Source organism: Hylobates moloch, unplaced genomic scaffold (genome assembly GCF_009828535.3).
Source record: "Hylobates moloch isolate HMO894 unplaced genomic scaffold, HMol_V3 SCAFFOLD_8, whole genome shotgun sequence".
Taxonomy (NCBI): domain Eukaryota; kingdom Metazoa; phylum Chordata; class Mammalia; order Primates; family Hylobatidae; genus Hylobates; species Hylobates moloch.
In genome coordinates this window covers 70,922,160-70,945,366 of record NW_026652283.1, presented here as the reverse complement: position 1 = coordinate 70,945,366, position 23,207 = coordinate 70,922,160, and the positions used below count along the sequence as shown (strand labels likewise).

The window sequence follows — 23,207 nt, the reverse complement described above, 5'->3', positions numbered from 1 at the left end:
CTCAGAAAGGTCTTTTCCTCCTAATTAGCTTCTATTGTCACCTCTTCCTAAGTTGATACGTAGCTCAATTTGTTAGGAAAGGGATTTCCCACACATGCCCTAACTATAATCGTAAGCATCTGCAACTCTGTTTTCTTTTCTTTTTTTTTTTTATTATACTTTAAGTTTTAGGGTACATGTGCACAATGTGCAGGTTTGTTACATATGTATCCATGTGCCATGTTGGTGTGCTGCACCCATTAACTCGTCATTTAGCATTAGGTATATCTCCTAATGCTGTCCCTCCCCCCTCCCCCCACCCTACAACAGTCCCTGGGGTGTGATGTTCCCCTTCCTGTGTCCATGAGTTCTCATTGTTCAGTTCCCACCTATGAGTGAGAACATGTGGTGTTTGGTTTTTTGTCCTTGCGATAGTTTACTGAGAATGATGTTTTCCATTTTCATCCATGTCCCTACAAAGGACATGAACTCATCATTTTTTATGGCTGCATAGTATTCCATGGTGTATATGTGCCACATTTTCTTAATCCAGTCTATCATTGTTGGACATTTGGGTTGGTTCCAAGTCTTTGCTACTGTGAATAGTGCCGCAATAAACATACGTGTGCATGTGTCTTTATAGCAGCATGATTTATAGTCCTTTGGGTATATACCCAGTAATGGGATGGCTGGGTCAAATGGTAATTCTAGTTCTAGATCCCTGAGGAATCGCCACACTGACTTCCACAATGGTTGAACTAGTTTACAGTCCCACCAACAGTGTAAAAGTGTTCCTATTTCTCCACATCTTCTCCAGCACCTGTTGTTTCCTGACTTTTTTTTTTTTTTTTTTTTTTTTGAGACGGAGTCTCCCTCTGTCGCCCAGGCTGGAGTGCAGTGGCGCAATCTCGGCTCACTGCAAGCTCCGCCTCCTGGGTTCACGCCATTCTCCTGCCTCAGCCTCTCCGAGTAGCTGGGACTACAGGCGCCCGCCACCACGCCCGGCTAATTTTTTGTATTTTTAGTAGAGACGGGGTTTCACTGTGGTCTCGATCTCCTGACCTCGTGATCCGCCCGCCTCGGCCTCCCAAAGTGCTGGGATTACAAGCGTGAGCCACCGCGCCCGGCCGTGTTTCCTGAGTTTTTAATGATGGCCATTCTAACTGGTGTGAGATGGTATCTCATTGTGGTTTTGATTTGCATTTCTCTGTTGGCCAGTGATGATGAGCATTTTTTCATGTGTTTTTTGGCTGCATAAATGTCTTCTTTTGAGAAGTGTCTGTTCATGTCCTTCACCCACTTTTTGATGGGGTTGTTTGTTTTTTTCTTGTAAATTTGTTTGAGTTCGTTGTAGATTCTGGATATTAGCCCTTTGTCAGATGAATAGGTTGCAAAAATTTTCTCCCATTCTGTAGGTTGCCTGTTCACTCTGATGGTAGTTTCTTTTGCTGTGCAGAAGCTCTTTAGTTTAATTAGATCCCATTTGTCAGTTTTGGCTTTTGTGCAACTCTGTTTTCAAACAAAGCATCTGCAACTCTATTTTCAAACAAAGGTGGTTACTCATGAGTGAGCTTCTTTAAACTGCAGTGGACCACACAGAGGTGGATGTCTAGCACATTTACAGTGACCATGACTTTGCCCTGATCCTATCTCTCACCATTTCTTCTTTTCAATATTGCAGGATTCTAACCATATGACTTTCCCACCCTCCACCTGATGTTTGGTGACAATATCCTGGCTTCTACTGGCAACACCATCTTTTGCTATTTGGGTAAATGTGCTCCTTATCAGCCCTGGATCCTACCCAGGCTCAGGGCCTTGTGAGTGCAATGTCTATTGGGCTATTGTGGACCCCATGACTATGACCCAGACACTCAGTTTTGTATGCCACATCCCTTTTCAGGGAGCTAGGTCAAAGACATCATGCAACTCATTTGCATGCCATATTGAAGATTCACACTCAGGGGAATATTTTATTCTCAGGCAGCCAAGACTTTGAAACTCCAGCATAGTATGGAGAGTGCTGAGCCTTCAGCATTTTTAGCACATGATTTCAGCCTTGGAAATCTGATGTACTTGCAGACCTCTACACAAGAGGAGGTATTTGCATAGAAACACGAGCATGCTGGGGCCGGGTCATCCTTTTACTACACATGTTAAAGCATACATTCTAACCAAAATTTTGGAAGCAATAAGAATCTCTTACTCTACTATTGGGATTTGGGGTCACAGCAAGACTTTGGAGGAGGTATTACTGAGAAGATGGCTCTGTGAGGTGTTACTCAGAGTCATTAATCACTTATAGGGCACTACGAGAATGGCATAGTTCATGTCTTAAAACCACTTACAGCTTCTAGTTGAGACAGAAAAGGAAACTATGTGCTGTGTGATTAAACCAGTGTTTTCTTTTTTGCATTCTGTCTTCTACATGTGTTGTGGTGAAATGAAACTTTACCACATTCAGCAGTGCTTAGGAGAAACACTGAGCAGTGTTGGTATATATTTCAATGGCATTCAAGACCCTGATAAATAATTTAGGACTTGGGGAGATCTGGGTATGGAAAGAAGAACTGAAAAAAAAAAAGCAGAGGTAATTTACTAATGTATGTTTGCAGGTTAAAACACTTTTTATAGCTGACCATAGTAGATAGAATCATTCTTTACAACTATTAAGTGGTATTAAATAGGTTGACCCAATTCCCTTGGAAAAGTGATTAATTTTGTCCTCCAGACCTTACTTCTGAAGCTCAAAGTTGGTTTAAACAGTTCAGCTGTCATAGAGGATAGCCTGATATACAAGTTTTGCCACAGAATCTCGGCCAGATGGCATTTGCAGTAAATGGAAGGTAACAATGATCAGCTCTGGTATTTACGTGTGTAGGTGATATGGTCATGTGGGAGTGTTCATATGCTTACAAGCCGTATGGCTCTTGGCCATAAACTATTGCTAGGTAAGGCTTCGACTCTGTATCAGTATGAATAAAGTAGTTATTTCAGCTCATGGGTATCCATTTGCTTTGTGTCAGGCTGATGTCAAGTTACCCTGCTTTTGCACTCTGGTGAACAGACACATAGATTATTAAAACTGAAAGGGATCTAAAAAGTTACCTAAACCAATATCCTACGTGAAGAAGGATCCTCCTTACAGCCTCACAAATAAGATGATTAGTCAGCCTCTACTTGAATATTTCCAGTAGTGGGGAGCTCATAACCTCACAAAGAAGCACAGCCCATTTTTGGATGGCTCTAATTTTTAGGGTGTTCCCTCTTATTTTTGATAAAAATCTGCCTCTCTGCAACTTCCTTAGTCACAACTGGAGTTCTGTTGTATGAGCTGAATCCTTTTATTTCACAATAGGGCATCACATCTTTGAAGACCAACATTAAGTCCCAGTGTAGTTTTCTTTTTTCTGCGTGAAACATTCCAAGGTCTTTCAGTAAATCCCCTTGTTTTCTTGGTAGGGAGTCACTCATCACCAGTTTTCTCTCCCCACTGGAGCTGCATTAAACTCCTTGAACCTTTGCATCCTGGAGATACAGCTTTCTAGTCACAAAGCCCAATTTACCTTCTCTGAGAAGAGTCTAGTTCTTTTTTTTAGTTTTAGTTGTACAGTTTGGGATTCTCCTTTTTCTCCTCTTTGTCTTATTTTTCTTCCCAGCTTCCTCATCACGTAGTGTTATTGTGCATAAAGTTCTGAATCATATTCTTCATCTTTGTTCGTTGCAATTATTGTCACTCTGTCTACCTTCTTGGACTATTTCTTTCATTCTCCTTAGAAAGTTTTTGAATTCTCCCATCAGCTGGAGAAAAGATATCTTTTACCTTCTCCTCTATCTTATACTGACTATGCAAGCAGTTTATACTTAGGTCCCATGCAAGCAGTGAGTTCAGAAAAACCAAGAACACGAACAATGTATCATCTCCTATTGTTGGCTCTTGGTTTTGAATAGATATTCCCTAGCCAACTAGATTCATGTGTGTGACTCTGAGTATAGGTCATTCATTGAATGTCTGTTACTGCTAGAGTCTTTTGAGTATGTAGTCTGTTGATGTGAACTTAAATGTAGTTGGTGTTACATGCAGTTTAAATGTTACCCTATTTCAACCTCATGATTCTCAATCTTTATGCCAATAGCTACAGTATATTTATTCTCTACCATAGGATCTAATTACATAAGCTTTGGTACTGCTTGTTGTTCAGAAGGAACATAATGTTAGAGAGGATGTGTCTTCCTCACATTATGAAGGATTAAGAAACAGAGGCTTAGGGAGAATATTTGGCTCATCCAAGATTACACCATTAGTTCAGCAGCTGGTCAGATGCTGTTTCCGGTAAGCCACTCAGCTAGCTAACTCCCTTGGCTTCAGTAGAGAAAGTGACTTAAACTGTGGCATTTCTGATCTTTTATACTCTCTCTCTCTCTCTCTGTGTGTGTGTGTGTGTGTGTGTGTGTGTGTATACATTTTTTCTTCTTTATCACCTAGCATATTTTCTGATAGGTAATAAGTTCTCAATAAATGCTGGTTAATGAATATTTCAAGTCATCTTTTCCTTTTGGAAGTTGGGAACATGTGTAAAGGAAGAAGACTAGATTGAGTGATAAAGCATATAGTATAACTAGGAAAGTCATAGCTTGGGATAGAGAGTATATGCAGTTTGTTCAGAAGTATATAAGGCATTGTGCTATGTGCCACGATGCCTATACAGAATGTATAGCCTAGTTCCTGATATCAGTGAATTTATAATGAGATAAATGTATTACATTTGGCACTGTGAAAATGAGATAAAAATAGAGATAAGACTGAATCATATGGAAAAAATTTAGTTTCCAGTTCAAGAGAATGTTATCAACATCAGTGAGGAGTTCAGAGAAGGGAAGGTAATGAAGAGCCTGCTATTATGCTATTGTTCTCATCGGAAGAGGGGTGAGTGTGAGGGAGGAAGAGAGGACAGATGGAAGATGAGGAGAGGGTGTGTTCCAGAGCACTGTTGTCCATTTAGTGCCAGCCCTGTGTGGCAAATAGGACACGAACCTCCAATTGGCTTAAGTTCCTGAGGTAGAAGAGAATGTAAAAAAGGGAACAAAATTTATTGAGCACCTACTATAGGTGAATTCATGAATATTTCTTCATCACCTGTCTGTGAAAGGCACTGTGTTAGGTGTTAGAGATTCAGTGGTGATAAAGAGAGATACTATCTTCACCTTCAAGGGCAGGCCAAGCAGTGTGCTGGGAACCTCAGAAAAGGAGGTGCTGAAGTCACATAAGCTCCCCTTATGTAGTTACTCCAGTTTCTGGTTTTCATATCTAATGGATTTTTCCCCGTAGCTTCTCCCACTCCACCCAACCCCAGCCTTTCCAGAGTGTGTCTGTCTTTCCAAAATGAGTTTGATACTTTGTGCGCATGCCGGGATCTCCATGGGATTGGTGACATCATACGCCATTGGCTCCTATTGCACACAAGAGAGCAGACAGATCTGCACATTCCTGCAGTTAATGCTGAGCAGAATCTTGGCAGAGGTGGTGGCATCCTTCATTTGACTTTAGACCCTCAGCCTCCCTTTTAAAGCCCTGGCTCACACAGTTATTGAGAAGCCTTATCCTGCAAAGAACCTACAGCTTAGGAAAGAGTTGCCCATGTGTCTTTGCTATCAAACAAAAAATATTGGCAAATCTTTTATCAATTTTCTATTCTGGCAGAGGTACCATTTATTATGGGGTAGATGGGATACGGATAAAGCATCTCCCTGCCCCTAATCCCTACCTTCTTGAGATAAATGCCTGTTCCATTCCCCAATCACTAGGAAATGCCTTGGAGCAATGGAGTCTAACAGCCTGAGTTGTAAAGGGGCAGCAAAGTCACTTCTGCAGGAAGAGAGTGTGCATGAACCTTATTCATTGTCCATGTGGGGAGTTGCTTCATGTACATGCTTTTCACCCTGATTTGACACATACTAACATCAAATAACTATCTACTTTACCCCATTTGGATACTATAATTAAAAAAAGATAGTCCAGGTACCTTATAAACAACAGAAATCTATTTCTCATTGTCCTGGAGGCTAGGACGTCCAGGATCAAGGTGCTGGCAGATTCAGGGTCTGGTTAGGGCTCACTGCCTGGTTTACGGATGGCACGTTCTCACTGTGTCCTCACATGGTGGAAGTGGTGAGGCATCTCTGGGGGGTCTCTTTTAAAAGGACCCTGAAAGAGAGTGCCACCCTCATGACCTAATCACTTCTCAAACGCCCTACTTCCTAATACTATCACATTGAGGGTTAAAATTTCAATATAGGAATTTTGGGGGAACACACATCCAGTCTATAGCACTATCTGATAAGGCTTCTGAATAGTCCTGGGCCATTTTACATAATGGGGGTTTACTAAGGACTCTCAACAGCATAGCTCTTGCTTCAAGGGGTTTTCCATGGAGGGCCTGCCAGAATCCCCTGAAGATTTGCCCTTTTGCTTTTGGGGGAATCACTGAGAGAAAAAGGACCTGGCTCCTGTGCTTTTCGCATGCTCACCCACTCCGGCCCTTCTGATTAATGTTTGCTCTTCTGCTTTGCAGATGCCTCCCAGGACCCAGAGGGAGACTGTAGCCTCATTTCTGTGGAGACCTTTGGCTGGACTCTCCTGGCTCTCCCAGAGGTGAGAGACCGTGGTTCCTGTAGCCTCAGGCTTGGCACCAGCTCATCTCTGGTGGATCCAGGATTCCAGATATCCAATCTCACTACAGCCAGGGCCTCTTTGTCCCAATGTGACCTTGTGGGCTGTCCCCCGACTGCCTCTTAACAGCCCCTGCCATTGGTGATTTTCGTCCCAGCTACAAGCCAATGGATCCCTGAAAGCGTCTGTGTGGGCTTCTCTCACCATCTCTCTCTGGCCTCGGCCTGGCGGTGTGCTCCTCTGTGGTCTGGATGGGGATGATGAACTTGGGCTGCCCGTTGTTTTTGTTTTGTGATATTTAAAGCAGCCAAAGCTCTCATTACTGTAATACAGTATGTGCCTGGGCTAAAGGGGGAGCAGCATTCCTTCTGGATCAGGGGGCAGCTCTATTCTGTTGTGGTGTGCCCGCTGGAGTGTTTAGAACCACGGCTGGTAGAATTTACACTGTCGGGACTGACAGGGGCCTTGGAACTCCTCCATTTTCACTCATTCCAGCCTCCTTGTTGGAATTAAGAGGGAGCTGAGCCTATTCTGGGTATGGGATGACTGCTCAGGCCCTGGGGTGATGAGTGGCAGATCTGGGACTAGAACTCAGGCCCAGAGGCCAGCTTACTGTCATCTGGCTAAGTTTCTGCTCCTGTTCTCCTCACTTATTCAAGATCCTTCTGAGGCCCTGAACCAAATGAGGAAAATTCATGTAAATCTTAGCACACTGCCTGATACATAATAAGTGCTCCATAAATGTTTATCAGTACTCTCATAAGCCCTGAGACGTGCAAAATATTCTTGCCCTTCAGGGACTTACAATCTTGAGGAGGAGATAAAATTTTCGCACATACATGCTAACACAATTAAGGAGCAATTTAAGTCACTAAATGGTTATCTGCTAAGTTTTGGGGAATAGGTGCAGTGGATCACACAAGAGAGGAGACAGATTATTATGGCCTAGAAGAAGTGCCATGGTGAAGATAAGAGCATAATGTGTATGACATCTGTGTATGACATCTTTTCAACTCCTGGCAGTGAGATGAACAGGTCAGCAGCCATTCCTGGACACTGCAGTGCCCTCAGGCCATCCACTCATCTGCCTAGCACATTCACTGATTTTCACCCAACTCTGTGCTCTGCATAAGAATGTAAAGAAGACCATGACAAGACCCTTTCCTCAAGCCTAGCCAGGGAGACAGACATGCATAAAGATACTACCACCGAAAAATTCTACATTCATATATATTCATATCCTCAAAGCATCGTCTGAGCCTACAGGTGGGTAGGCAAGTCAGATAGGAGCAAGAGTTTGAAGGAAAGCATACATTTACCTGGTGAAAAGGGGCAACTCACAAGCCATCAGCTCTTGTGCAAAGGGGCTGGTAAATGTGAGTCTTCTGCAGGAGAGGTGGAGTTGCTGGGAGGTTAGACCCAAGCAAGGGCATTCTGAGAATGAGATTGAGAAGCCTCTGAGGCCAGCATGGGGCAAGCCCTTGGTGTCACACTTGGCCCTGGCAATGTGGTCTTTTTAACCTGGGCCAGAAAGTGGAGAGAAGCGGGCCTGGTAGGATGGAGAGGAGGGCTCTTTACTTATCAAGAGTAGGTACCAGATGCTGGTGACTCAAGGGGAAACTTCCTGAATGGAGATGGAGCCTGTAGATCTTTAATCGCCTTGAACGAACATATTTTTTGCACTGCTTGGTTCAGAGGCTGCAAGTTAAAGTAACGCAGAAGAGAATGTCCAGCCAGCAATGTGAAGAAAGCATGAAATGGAAAGGGTTAGAAGCTGAACTTCTCTTGATCAATGACTTTATTATCTTGGCAACGATTGCAGAAACTGCAGGTGCTGAGGGACTGACTTGTTTGCAGGAAGGGGTAGGGACCAGGAAAAGAATCCCAGATACTTGGTGCTAATCCAACTGCTGAATGAAGGCTTTCAGGCTCTGGGATTCAGGCAGGAACTCCTGGGCCATATCCTTCCTAGGTATAGGGCTACAGAGCCTTCACTCTTAGTGTCTGTATGTCCCTGGGCCAGTCTGCTTTGTTCTACCATGCCTAACGTCAGAAAAAAAGGGGTAGGTTAAGTTTAGAGCCACTGCTCTGTGTCTTTATCCTGCTTGTTTTTCCTAAGGCAACTGAGCCTTGGAAGGCCTTCTAAGTCCCTGTGACGTCTAGGGCTGTCAGGGATTGGTGAGGATGGAGAACAAACTGGTCTGTTCTGAATTCAACTCTCGCTTTCTTTCTCTCTCTCACAATTGAAGGTCTTCCTGAGCCTTTGCCTCTTTCAATAGCCTGGATGTTGAGACTGCAATTTTTCATGATTGCTTGTTTTGTATTTTTTCTTCATGGTCTTTCCTAAAGTCTGTTATTCATCCACGTCCACTTATACATCTCCTAATCTATTGCACCAGCCCTGCAGCCATGGCCTGGCATGAAGCTGCTTGCTCACTGTCTTGTTGGTTTTTCCAAATGCTCACAGGCGCTAGTCACGTAAATCCCCTCCTGGCAAGAAAAAAAGACTGACTTTTTGTTGTTGTTGTGTTGCCCCCAGGTGATTCAACCTGTCCTGGGCTCACAATAGATGCTCAATATACGATTGCCACCTCGACTGCTGATCTTTTTCTTCCTATACACTGTTCTATTCATATCACTATTCAAAAATTGATATTTATAAGCACTTACTATATCCCAGGAATTGTACCATAAGTTCTTTATATGCATTATTCCATTTAATTTTAATAGTGATACCATTTTCTACCTTTAACCAGCTCATACTTTCTCTACTGATAGAAAAGTGTCCCTAAACCCAGAGACTAGTTAGTACCTGGCTGTTTTAGAAGTTCCTCACCCATAACATTTCTGAAGTTATCACTACAGGATATGGCTGCAAAGGCCTGGGAGGAGAAATCCTTTCTGTCTCTGATGGTTTCAGAGAAGGTGAGAGGTCTCTGTCTCTTTGTGGTAAAAACACCAGGTTAGGCCTTGACGTCCCGAGTCTTGAGTATGTTAAGGGAAAGACACTAAGACTGCTCTGCCAAAAGGGCAGACCCTGCCTGGTGTCTGGGAAGTTGAGCCCAAGTTTCTCTCCAAGAAGGATCTCCTGCAGGGATCAGGAAGGAGGGTCTATTGGCATCACACATGATCTATTCTGGGTTCAGGAGGGGTTCCTATAGCTAGATGAGATAGAATTGATTGATGTCTCAGTGATGCTTCAGGCCATGTTGATTGGGCCTGCGCTAAAAGTAAGCAGCCCTTCAGAGCCATGTGCTCTCAAGAGGCAGCACAGCCATAACCGCAAGAGTTGGATGGTCCTGGTGGAAATGGCACAATCAAACCAAGCTCCTGGGCCTTGTGGCTTTGAGTGGCTGAACTGGAAGGTTCTTGCGGTGTGAGCACTCTCACTCACAGTATTAATCAAGCAGCATAATCACATCACTGCCCCCACAGAAGTGGCTGCCACTCAGTTCTCCTCAGCCCAGGCTGATTTCTGCTCTGCTGGTTCATAGGAAACCACTTGGGTATTTCATGACTGCGGAAGCCCAAGGCACTTCCCCCAGAGGCAGCATCACTCACAGGATGGACCAAGTGAAATGTCCTGGTCAAAGGCAGGAAGTTTGTATTGTTGTTCTTGCCTATTTTACTATCATGTAAATACCTGCCAACCAACCTACAGATATTCTCTGAGTACTTACTGAGTACTTACTATATAGGTGTTAAGGGATACAGAAATAAGGGTATGGCTAGGGGTGGCATGCTTTTTGCCCCTAACTTGCAAATTTATTGAGACCATGATGCCAGGCACAGTGGAAACAAAAGAGAAATACAAATAAATGGTAACATGTATGAGACAGGCACTAGGTTCTAGGCACTTCTTACATGTGAACTCATTTCATCCTTACAACATTCCTATGGGCAGGTGCCATTATTACTCCCATTTTTACAGGTGAGAAGACAGAGGTGCCAAGGTTCAAGAGTGTGCCCAGGTGCATGCCGCTGGTGAGAGGTGGGAGACAGGACTCAAACCCAGCAAGCCTGGTCTCAGACAAGGTGACTCATAAGGAGCAGCAAAGGAGGTAGGAGGCAGAACATTGAGTGCAGGGGCTCAGAGGGTGGAAGGAAGTAACTTCAATCTCGTTTAAAGAAACCAGTTATCAGAGACAGACAGGGCCTAAAGAAGGTACGGGTGGCTCAGAGTTTTAGGAAGGAAAAACAGGAAGTTGGGCTAATAGGGATAGCGTGATAAGAGAACAAGTGCTAGGCTGGAATACCAGGGGCCTGGCCTTGCCTGTGAGCAGCTGCTGCCCCTGGGGAGGTCACTCTGCTTTTTGAGCTGCCTTATTTTTATCACCTCCAATTGGAGAGAATTGAGAAAGATGAGCTTTCAGATCCCTTCAGCTTTTTACCGTATGGTTCTATGATTTTGAGGGCTGGCATGTTTCCTTAGTTGCTTCCAAAACCCTCTGACCACAGTCCCTCAGGCTGACCCTTTTGGGCCCAGTAATGTGGAAAGATGGCCCTCTGCTCACCAGCACATGCTTCCAAGGGCTGCGGAGCCTGGGACAGAAGGTACGGTGGGAAAGAAAATGAGAGGAGCTGGTTGGGAAAGATACTCACGTGCAGAAAAGTTTCCAGCAAGTCAGAGGTGAGAGTAAAAGATCCAAATGAAAAGCCAGAGATTGCTAGGGCTCACCAAGGTTGAATAACTTGTCCAGGGTCTTAGCAGGCCGAGGGATACTGGATTATAACACTTGTAAAACACTGTTTTGTATCTGGAAAATGTTCTGCCTTCAGTTTGCATTTTCTCTCCTTCTTCCTCCCAGTAATCAAATGAAGACGTTAGATTTGACGTTTCCAGTGTGTATAGTACAGACAGGAAACTAGGTGAATGACATAATGCAGTCAATGTTCTGTGACTCCATTCTGCCCCTGGAAGAGGGATGTTTTCTATAATAGTGATGTGACTCAACATCCTCTTGTCTTCCTAGAAAGGAGTGAGAGAATGAGATAGCCATCTAGCACTTTCCCCTCTCACCTCTCCTACAAATTCCAGCATCTCATTTTACAGAAGAAAAGACTGAGATGGAGGGGAGCCAAGTACTCTTCTAACAAAGGCAGAAGTGGAGCTTGCTATTTCATCCAGTGCGGGTCACCTCAGGTCACCTGGGGCACATCATATGTGCCCAGATACTTACGGAAGGGGTCATTCTGGACCTTTGGCTCCACACCGAGGGGCTGCATTTTGAGAAGCACAAGATTGGGACTCCCAGAGGAAAGTTGAGAGTTAGGAAAACTTCAACAAATCCTCAGGAATAGAAACAGAACATGAGATGAGAATGTTTGGGACAGCTCTGCTGTTTGTTTCTGTGTATGTGTTTGAAGGCCCATCTCTTGCCAAAACCAAGCTCATTTCTGCATATTTGTTTGCTTAATATGAAATACTCCAAAACTGCTCTTCATATTTGTTTAATCTGAAATGAAAATGACTCAGCAGAGAGGAAAAACAAGATTTAAATGCCCTGAATGGCCCCTGAATTAAAATACATAGCCCTAAATCATGGGGGTGTTCTTCTCCCCACCAAATCTTAATCTTGAACACACACAAATGCAAGTGCCACACACAGTCATGCATACACACACACACACACACACACACACACATTGTATTTGCCTGCCCCAACTTGACTTCAGTCCCTTTATCTCTTTTCCCCTTCGTACTCCAGCCTTTCCAGTGTCCTACCTTTCCTGCAGGGGAGGTGTATTTGAGCGTAGGTGGAGAGGCCTGGCCTGGGCTACAGGCCACAGATGATTTTCCTGGAGGGCCAGCACTTCCTCTCTGGTCCAGATCATAGGCTCAGTGTCAAGATCCCTGGGGGAAATCTGAATTTTCATTCTTCAGCAAAGTCGAGGCCACCTCAGATAGTCCCTAGCTTTTGGATCTGGAAAAATGGACTCCATGGAGAGAATGGCTGTCTACCAAATCAGACATGTCTTGCTTTTTACACAAGCTGTATTCCTGAAAAGTTAGGTATAAACTGGGTCTTGGTATGTTGCATCAATTTTGAATGTACTGAAAAAAAAGATTTGCTATTCAAAGGAACCCAGCACTGGATTCTTTTGTCAACGGATGAATTACTTTGTAATGGCTACTCATCTAGTGATTTATGAGTTTGGTGAGTAGATGGAACATTTTTGTATACTGAATGTTATTTTAAGTGTACTGTGTGGGATTTGTTATTCAAAGTTACCCGGCATTGAATCCTTTTGTGAAGAACTATTCTGTAGTGTAGATAAACATTTCATGATTTATGAGTTTGGTAACTTTAGGCATTTCTTAAAGTGGCATATACCCCTAGTTCTGCTTCAGAGACAAAGTTGTTTTTTGCCAATGATCAAACTTGGAGAAAAAAGAGTTCTACCATATTTGAGTTATGGTCACTCCTGAGGGTCTTAGGAAGAACAGAGGTACTCAAACTTTCCATTTTGTTGGAACAAAAGATCCAGGAGTTGCCTGCTCTTCTTACTTTCCATATTGTCACTGGGGTGGAAATGTTGGAGGTATTTTTCCAAAGAAATGTAGTTCTCTATTATAGCTACATTTCGAAGGTGTTTCTCTTCATATCTATGTCATTTAAATACATATTTATATATATACACACACATGCACATATATATACACACATGCGCATATATATATAAACACATGCACATATGTATGTATATACATATATAATCTATCATGTGTATTTAGATCTAAAGCAAGAAACAGACATTGCAGTAGGGCTTGTGTTTTGAACCACTGAAGGGCTGCTGTTTTCACCAGTCCAGAGTGCTGGGGCTTGCTCTGAGATCACCAGGGGTATAAACCAGGCAAGAGGGAGACCTTAACTTCCTGCTCACTCTTTCCCACTTGGCAGGCCAAAAATCATTTCAGCACTTATCTCCCAAGGTTCCTAGCTGTGTCCCCATACCATCCTATCTGAGCACTAGTGTGAAGCTTGTTTTGGGAAATGATCTGATTGTTAAGACAGTTGGAAAAGAGAAATATGGTGTCATGTGTGTGCAACCAAGAGCTGACCTAGGATGCCCACATATTCCTGGCTCATCCATGAGCCACATATTCATTGAAGTTCTTATAGGTAGGAGCAAACCCTGCCTGTAAGAACCTTACATGGACTGGAACTGTGTCAGGCAGAATGTGCAGATAACTTACGCTTTCACCATGATTTGGCCCTGAATGTGTCTCAGAAAAAGGCTTTTGGAAGCTCACCCAAGTATGGAGATAATTTGTGAGACATTTAACCTCTCAGACTCTTGCTTTTTTCTTTCCTGCAGAGCTGCTAATCTTTAGTTGTGGCTGCCACACTCCTGTCTGCCTGATCTTCCATTTCACTTCCTGGTTTCCTGGTGGCTTTGACACATGGCCTGTCTAGATCCCAGTGGGGGCAGTCCTGAAATGGAGAGCCAGTGGTCTTTTGTCAGATCTGGGAGGTCCTGAGCCATGACTTCCTTTTAAATCAATTTGGAATGTCCATCCAGCTTGGCTAGGGAAGAGGATTTTGACTGTGAAGAGGGAAGTGGGTTCTTTACTACAAAGGACATATTATCTCTGAGCCACATGCTCCTTGATGTTCTTTGGTAAATATTGGGCTGTGGTCCTAGAAACACTGACCTTGGAGTCAGGGGAACTGGGATCCAGTTCTAACTCTGTGGTCTTCTAACTTAGTGACCCAAGCAAGTCAAAATTAATCTCATTTTGAGATAGAGATATGCAAGATCCTTGACCTTCAATGACTCATGGTGGGGCTTGAGAGAGAGACAGATAAAGAAGCAAACTCTAATTCAGCACAATGAATGGCAAGCAGCAGCCAGACCAGGTAAAACAGCCTCAATTGAGGGTGAAGTGACTTAGGGCCGTACTTTTCTATTGTCAAAAGGAGATGATAATTTCTCTCCACAGGATTGTGGTGAGGCTCAATGATATAATGCATCTATAAGTAACTGATAAAGTTCAGGAATTCTAAAATAGAAACAGGCAGTAATTCTCAACTGTTTTCTTCTTCCACTCTATTCACATGCAAGATGTGCTAAGACATTTCCCAATACAACAAGTGATTCTTGAAGTATAGGACATGTTCCCCCCACACCTCCAACTCTCGGAAATGCACAGAAAGCATCCTTGAGATTCTAATAGCCTGCTTCCAGGAAAAATGTTTTGTTTGGTTTTGTCAGAAAAGCTAATATAAATGACATTAACAAGGAACACATTTTCCTTGTTGAAAATCAAAACATTACAAATAAGGTTAAAGTCTCCCTTTGATCACCATTCACAATCTCCTCTGACAAATACAGCAGTCCATCTCCTAACTCTGTCTCTGAGGGAACCATTGCTGTCAGCATGGTGTTTAATCTTCCAGATCTTATATATATATAAATGTACATGAGTGTGTGTCTATCATAAAAATATATAGTGTGCTTTATATAAACTTTGCAACCTTTTTGTTCACCTAAAAACATGTCATAGACTTCAACCTTTGTAACTCTGAGTAGCTCTAATGCATTCACTGTTACTATTGCATAGCATTTCACAGTAGGAATATACTATAGTTAATAACATTATCCTACTGGTAGACATTTTTCTAAGTTTTTGTTGTTAAAAAATATATTGCAAAGCACTTTTTTGTGCATGCCTCATTGTCTACACACACAAGTCTTTCTTTAGGGTAAATAATAAATGGGATATATAAATTATGGTATATGTATTTTTATTGAAATTATCTTCTAATTTATATATCCAGCAGCAGAATATGAGAGTATGCATTTGCCATATTATTGCCAAATTTTATATTATCACACTTTAAAATTTTGCCAATCTGATAGGTAAAATTGACATTCAACTACTGCTTTAATGTTTGTTTTTTGTGACTACTTGGGAGGTTGAATACTTTTAGATGTTTACAGCATTATATTGTCTCCCCTGCTGAATGCTTTTTATTTACTTGGCCCATTTTTCTAGTGGCTTTTAAAAAATGATTTATAGAGATTATTAATACTAGAAGTTATTTCATTATACAATTTCAAATATTTATCTTAGCCAATTTTTTACGTGTTATGTTTATGATGTCTTTTGGTCTTAAAGAAGTTTTGAATTTTGATGGAAAAATTTATTATTCTATTCATTTCTGGATTTTGCTTTCCATTTCTTGTCTGTGCAGGCCTTCCTTATCTTTAGCTCATAGCAAATTTTTCTAGATTTTCCTTGAAATATTCTTATGGTTCCATCTTTACATTTTGGGCTCTTCATTTTTGTGAGGTGTAGATATACCTTCATTTGCTTTTGAAAGGCTACTAAAGCATCTGAAACTTCTTCACCAAGTTTAAATGCCCCCTTTCTCATGTAGTACATTTCCATTTATTCATGAGTCTTTTCCGGGTTGTTCATTCTCTTCAATGTTCTGCTTATCTATTTCTATACCAATTGCATACTCAGAGAGGCCTTTGCTGGCCACGTTACCTAGAACAGCTCTCATTCCCTTTCTATTACATTACTCTATTTTATTTTCTTCCCTGTACATATGTTTCTTTAAAATTCTTCTTCATTTACTTGTTTCCTTATGTACTATAAGTTCCATGTTGGCAGGAACCTTCTTTGCCTTTTTTACTGATGTGCTTATCACCTGTAATAGCACCTAATTGATATTTACAAAATAGTTGCTGAATGAATGAATGAAGGCCAATGGCTTGACCAGTGGTGTTTGCATTTTGATTTTTATTTCTTAAGGCTTAAATAAATTGTCAAAGGGGTTTGTACTACTAACTAAAGAAGTGGGTAGAGAAGGGCTTTCCTAGCAGCTCTTTGACATGCTTCCATGTATACTTTTGGGTTCTGTTCACACGTCACATTGTTTAAATATTGAACCCTTGGAAAGACTCATTCAAAGGTGCAGAAAAGGGTGATTCTGCTCACAATAAGCTTTGGAGATACTTCCTTTTAGGGCAGGGAATTTAGAATGACCAGATGTAGTCACTGAATATATGGCTCAAGACAATCATTAATTCATTCTGCAAATACTTATCAGGCACTCTGGTAGTGTTGAGACTACAATAACGAATAAAATGAACATGGAGCTTGTGTGTTTTGGGGGGGAATACAAATTAAACAATCACAGCAATGAATATATAATGAGAAACTATGATCATTTCTATATAGAAACATTATGTTTTTAGAGCATGTAACAATCAAGGGGATCAGAGAATATTTTGCTGAGAAAGTGACCATTTAGTGGAGATTTGAACTAGGCAAAGAGAGGAGAGAAACTTCTTGGCGGAGGTCCTTAGGCAAAAGAAAATGGAAGAAAAAAGAAAAGAAGCCCCAGTGTGACTGAGGTGGAAAGGATGAGGAGAAGGGCAGCTCTGGTGAGGTAGGTGGAGCCCAGATCAAAGGATGATGTAATGTGATCATGAGCAAAAACAAAAGAAGGAACAACAGCAACAACAACAACAACAAAAACGCATGTGGATTTTGAAGTAACACAAGCCTTAGGTTCACATATGAGTTTGGTCACCTATCAGGTGTGTAACCTGATCAGCTTTAACCTCTTTCTCCTTAGCTTCCTTGTTGTTGAAAACAAACCACTGAGTTACTGTGAATATTGTAGGAGATCATCTCTGATTTGCAGTAGATATACATGGTATAGGTATAATACTTCTAGGTGCTTTACAGTGCTCTGTTTATTAGCTGACAGTCATCTAATTTTAAGCAAAACAGAAAAATAATTACTGCTTTTGGAGATCGCAACTTGAAGCCCAGCAACAGTTTCAAAAAGTAAATTCGTCAACATTTTCTGAACACTTAGTAGGTTTGGCTTAGTTCAGTTAAAAACCATTTTTGAGCACATACTTTGTGCACGATGTAAAGTAATACTTTGGCAATATAAGAATGAGCCATTTTGAAGTTAATGATTAAATAGATAATTTTATAACAATGTTGTGAAGGATCCAATAGAGTTAAATTAAGCATGTGTTTTGGTGAAGGAAAGAAAGGAAATGAGGTGTGGGAGACATTCTTTGCAGAAGGAATTATTGGGGAAGGTTATGGAGGGGAGGAAGTTACGGCCAGTAACCTGTGAGAGAGGTGCCACAGGAGAGAGAGAGAGAGAATTCTAGGACTCTTCTGCAAAAGACTGCTAGGAGAGGAGCCAAGTCAGTGAGCCAAGTCAGTCCTGGGCCTCAGCACTTACTGAATGGCTGCTTACAAAGAGCTCGGGTCTCTCTGGAAGGACATCCTGGATTATGGTCATGAGTTAGTGCTCAACTATAGCCAAGACCAATGTCTCCAGGATTCACCTGTGTGTTTCTTTCTCTGGGCATGTTTATTTAGGGACTTATTTATGGAAATAGTGTTGCTGTTGCTGGAAGTGGCTAGGAACACTGAGACATGTATTTTATCTTATCCAAATCAGTGCTATGAAACTGTGCTCATCATCCTTTGTAGTTGTGGATCACACACCACTCAGCCCCTCACTATGTGGCCATTTAAATCTTCCGTGTTTTATTTGCTTTGGCTCCATCCTCTTCAGTGAAAACCATCTGAGTACATTGCTTTTTTTTTTTTTTTTTTTAACCCCTCTGGGTGTGTCAGTATTATACTGCTTAGAAATTGTCTTAGAAAGCTTCTGTTTCCTGAGAAAGAAAGTGCCTTACTCATGTCATCCTCTTACTTACTCCATCCCTGTTATTGCTTATTAAAGTCTTGTCCATCCTTCAAGAACCTGATCAGATATTTATTTCTCCATGAAGCCTTCCTTAATCACTCCAGCTTAAGGAAATTTCTTCTCTCTTTATAATATTGTATCACATACTATTTCTAATAGTGCATCCAATGCTTGCTTGATTATTAGTGTTACTCAGAGGGAATTTTTTAAAAATCAACTTTGTATTCTAGAACAGTTTTTTTTTTGTCTCGCTCTGTCGCCCAGGCTGGAGTGCAGTGGCATAATCTTGGCTCACTGCAGCCTCCACCTCCTGGGTTCAAGTGATTCTCATGCCTTAGCCTCCCAAGTAGCTGGGATTACAGGCACCCACCACTATGCCTGGCTAATTTTTGTATTTTTAACAGAGACAGGGTTTCACCATGACGGCCAGGCTGGTCTCCAACTCCTGAACTCAGGTGATCCACCGGCCTCGGCCTTCCAAAGTTCTGGGATTACAGGCGTGAGCCACTGTGCCTGGCCTTCTAGGACAGTTTTATATTTACATAATCATTGTGAAGCTAGTACAGGGAATCCTTGTATATCCCACATCCAGTTTGCCCTATTATTATCACCTTATATTAACATAGTACATTTGTCAAAATGAATGAACTGATATAGATGCATTATTATTAGCTAAAGTCCATTCTTTATTCTGATTTCCTCAGTTTCCCCTAATGTCCTTTGTCTGGATATAACATTACACTTAGTCATCATGTCTCCTTAGGCTCCCTGAGCTGTGATAGTTTCTCAGACTTTCTTGTTTTTAATGACCTTGACAGTTTTGAGGATTACTCATCAGGAACTTTATAGAATTTCCCTCAATTGAGATTTGTCTGGTGATTTTTTTATAAGTAGACTGAGATAATAGGTTTTTGGGAGGAAGACCACAGAGGTAAAGTGTCATTTTCATCACGTCATATCAAGGACACATACTATCAATATGACTTATCAATATTGATGTTAACCTTGATTATCTGTCTTGAGGAAGTGTTTGTCAGATTTCTCCACTGAAAAGTGACTCTTTTTCTTTCTCCGTTTTTACGCTGTACTTCTTGGGACAAAGTAACTACGTGCAACTTACTTTTAAGGAGCTGGGGAAGGGAGATAGTAATGCTTTATTTCCTTAAGAGCAGATTATCTACATAAATTATTTGGAATTCTTTTGCATTGGAAATATGCATATTCTCCCCATTTGTTTATTCAATCATTAATTTATAGCAGCATGGACTCATGGATATTTATTTTATTCTTTGGTTTATAATTCAATACTGCTTTTTTTGGGGGGGAACTCATTAAGTTGGCTACTGTGTCCCTTTGACATACCCCATCATCTTTTTGTGTGTACATTTTCTCAATTTCTGGCACTAAAAGATACTCCAAGTCCATCTTGTTTATATTCTGCCCCATTCCCAGAATCAGCCATTTTCCTGAGGAATCCTGTCTCCTTTTGTTGAAGAATGTTATTAGAAATCAAGATCTGAGCACTAGGTTTGCTCATTGCTACTGGGATGTCATTGCCTCTAGGCCTTCTCAGCAGATGGAACATATGTGTGTGTACTAACCCAGACATATACACATATCTATAAATATTTCCATATGTAACTATTTGTATCCTTATTAAGCTAAACGTAAGTTCATACTGATGTCTCCAAATCTAATCTATTATCATAGATAAGATATTATGAATCATTTTGGGGAAACCTGAAAATACAGAATCCCAGGTATCACTCCAGAGATAATGAATCGGGATAAATATTGAACTTATATGTTTTGAAAGGCAAACATTAAAAGTATTGAATGATTCTCTTGGTTGAATATTGGAATCAATATTAAGATTATGAAAACATCAGTTTACATGATAAATATAAGTTTTTCTTTACCATTATTCACCATTTGGGTAAGTATTTATCTTAGGAAAACTTTGTTGTCTGACTATACTTTTGCTAATTTAAATTTCATGAGTGTGCAATCTGATAGAGTTTGAAAATTATTATATTAGATGATTATTGGATGTGCCATTCAACTCCCAAAGTCTATGATTCAAAGTCCCATATATAAAAATAAACACTGCAGGAACACAAAATTAACTGTGAGAATTGTATTCATTCATGTTGGCAGTATCTGCCTCACTCATTTCCTCTCCTTCTCTTTCTGTTTTCTTGCATTATTGGTTGGCGGCAGACTCCAGTTCCAACACCATCTTCTGAGATGATCCTGATTCCCAGAATGCTCTTGGTGCTATTCCTGCTGCTGCCTATCTTGAGTTCTGCAAAAGCTCAGGTTAATCCAGGTAACATGGCTATTACTCAGCTATACACTAGAAGACCAGCAGAATGTTTAAACCCATCAATGTTCAATGGCGGGTCTAAAAGCTGCCAAGAGGGATTACAAAGCTCTTTCTTTTCAAATGTCCATGGTGAAATATGACCAAAATAGGAAGAAAAATGAATATGCTTTATATATATGTATTTTAATACTTACAACCTGTTGAATATTGTAAAAGATTTTCTTATATAGAGTAGGGTGCAGTAAGAGGGCATTTAAAAAAATGAGAGGTGGCAGAAGCAACCATTTGCTTCTGCATCTTCTGAGAAAAATAGGACAGAATTTTTAGATGTCTTAGAGAACTTCTTCAGGTTGGTTTACTGGTTGTTTCGGGCTTAGACTTTGATTTTACTTGGATGTCCTGTTATGCTTTTGGGATCCTGGTCCTGTGGGATCTCAGTCAGGTTCTCTTTCCTCTAGGGTGTGGCCATGCTCAAAATAGATAGGTTAGGAGAATCTTTTGAGCCCAAATTTGTGGGATTATTTTGTATTACATGCATTTTTAAAGTTTAAATGGAAGTAAATAATTGTATTATTTATTACACAATAATGCTGCTTAACAACCTATCCAAAGCTCAATGTCTTTAAACAGCATTTATTTGGCTCCTAGCTGGACTTGTTTGGACTGTTCTCTGTTCTGTGTTGATTTACTCAAGCATAACTGGGAGTCAGCTGGCTATTGGCTCATCTAGGATGGCCATGGCACTGATGAATGGGGCAACTTCGCTGTGCTCTGTTTCATCCTCCTGCAGACTAACCTGGATATGTTTTCCTGGAAATTGCACAGGAACAAGACCAGAAGCCAGAATATTCAAACATTTTTCAAGCCACTGCTGAAATCATGTTTACTAAGTCTCATTGGCCAAAGCAATTCATGTGGCCAAGCCCAGAGTCAGAGTGGGAGAGCACAAAAAATTAGACGGTAAAGGTCTGGGATGCAGGTATTGGAGAAGAATTGGAGTCATTTTTTTTTTCATTTTGCCACAGATATGAACATGGAAAAGTATACAGCTTAAGTGTTCAATTTTATGAATTTCATAAACCGAACACATATAAACAGTACCCGAATTAAGAAACAGAACTATACCAGCACTTCAGAAGCTCTCTTCATGCTCCCTCCCAGTAACTTTTCTCACCACCCCCCAAAGGTAGCCGTTATCCTGCTTTCTAGCAACATAGATTAGTTTTGCCCATTTTTGTACTTTATATAAATGGAATTAGATGATGCATAAATACTCTTTGTGTCTGACTTCTTTCACTCAACATTTTCTTTATGAAATTCATCCTACTGTTGCATGCAGTTGTCAACTATTCATTTTCATTGTTGTGTATTATTTTGTTTGAATATTTTATTTAGCCAATCTACTGTAGATGGGAATTTGAATAATTTCTAGTTTGGGCCCATTATGAACAAAGCTCCTATAATTATTCTTGTGTAAAACTTTTGGTAGAGCTAAGTACTCAGTTCCTTTGAGTATACGCTTAGAAGTGGAACTTCATATGTGTAGCATGTGATATACTATTCTGCATAATACCAAAAATTTTTTGAAGTGCTTTACCATTGTACCATCCCATAGCAGTATGTGCGAGTTCCAGTTGTTCCATGCTATATTTTGATTCTTGAGGGTGCTTTAATTTTGTCCTTTTCATAGCATAAGTGTACATTTGTGAAAATGCTTGCTCTCCTCCCTTCATAAAAGTTCCATGTGCATGGGTTTCTCTTTATACTTTCAATAGGAAATATGATCAAACATCCTTAAAATCAAAGAATTATTGGTTGAAAGAGCCCAGTGCCTTGTTACTTCCTCGTAATAAGCTCAGCTGTTGCATCTCAGATCCTAACTTGGGTACCATTTTTTCCTTTTTCTGTTCTGTATTCCTCTCAATCAATTGTTGATGTTTGATTGCCTCCTACTACATTCTTCATGCTCTGAGTTCTAAGGAAGAGTGCTGTGAGTGCATGGAGTGGTGGGATGTTTTGGTGGTAAGCATAGTCATAGAGACTGGCATGCCATGAGGACATTTAAATGACTAGCCAGGAGAGCTAATCTTCTGTGTTAGAGTCCACACTGTGGCCCCAGAGCAGGAAATGGGCTGTTTGGAGACAGCAAATAGTCATCTTAATTTTTTTTTCTATTTCTGGTGTCAGGTATTTTTGTTGGCTCTTTTTGACAGGGAAAAAGAAATAGACTTCTTGCTTTGCAAAGACCTTTATAGGAAAACAGGACATGCTGAAGGACTAATCCTTCTCTCTGCCATTTCTTTCTATTTTACCAAGTCAAACCAGAGATGAGTGTTTGAAGCAGATGAGAAATTTTCATTCATTATCAGTGATAAAGAGTCTATCATGAATCCTGAGGCTCATAGAATGTTATAGCTTGCACACTGCTGAGCATAAAGTCAGCATATGATAAATGCATGTTGATTTAAGGATGACTCTTCAGGAGTCCTTACTCGTGTCAACTGAAAGACTGATTATAACTGAAAGTATTGAA

General features: G+C 40.9%; 1 protein-coding gene across 1 annotated transcript in view; it reads left to right on the top strand.

The window, feature by feature from the left end:
* The window catches only part of DDR2 (discoidin domain receptor tyrosine kinase 2), a 179,647-nt gene that overhangs the window by 100,308 nt on the left and 56,132 nt on the right, over positions 1-23,207 (top strand). The window contains exon 4 of the mRNA XM_032161131.2: positions 20,569-20,677. Within this exon, the coding sequence (XP_032017022.1) occupies positions 20,596-20,677 (82 nt within the window). The 5' untranslated portion in view covers positions 20,569-20,595. The remainder of the gene's footprint in view (positions 1-20,568; positions 20,678-23,207) is intronic.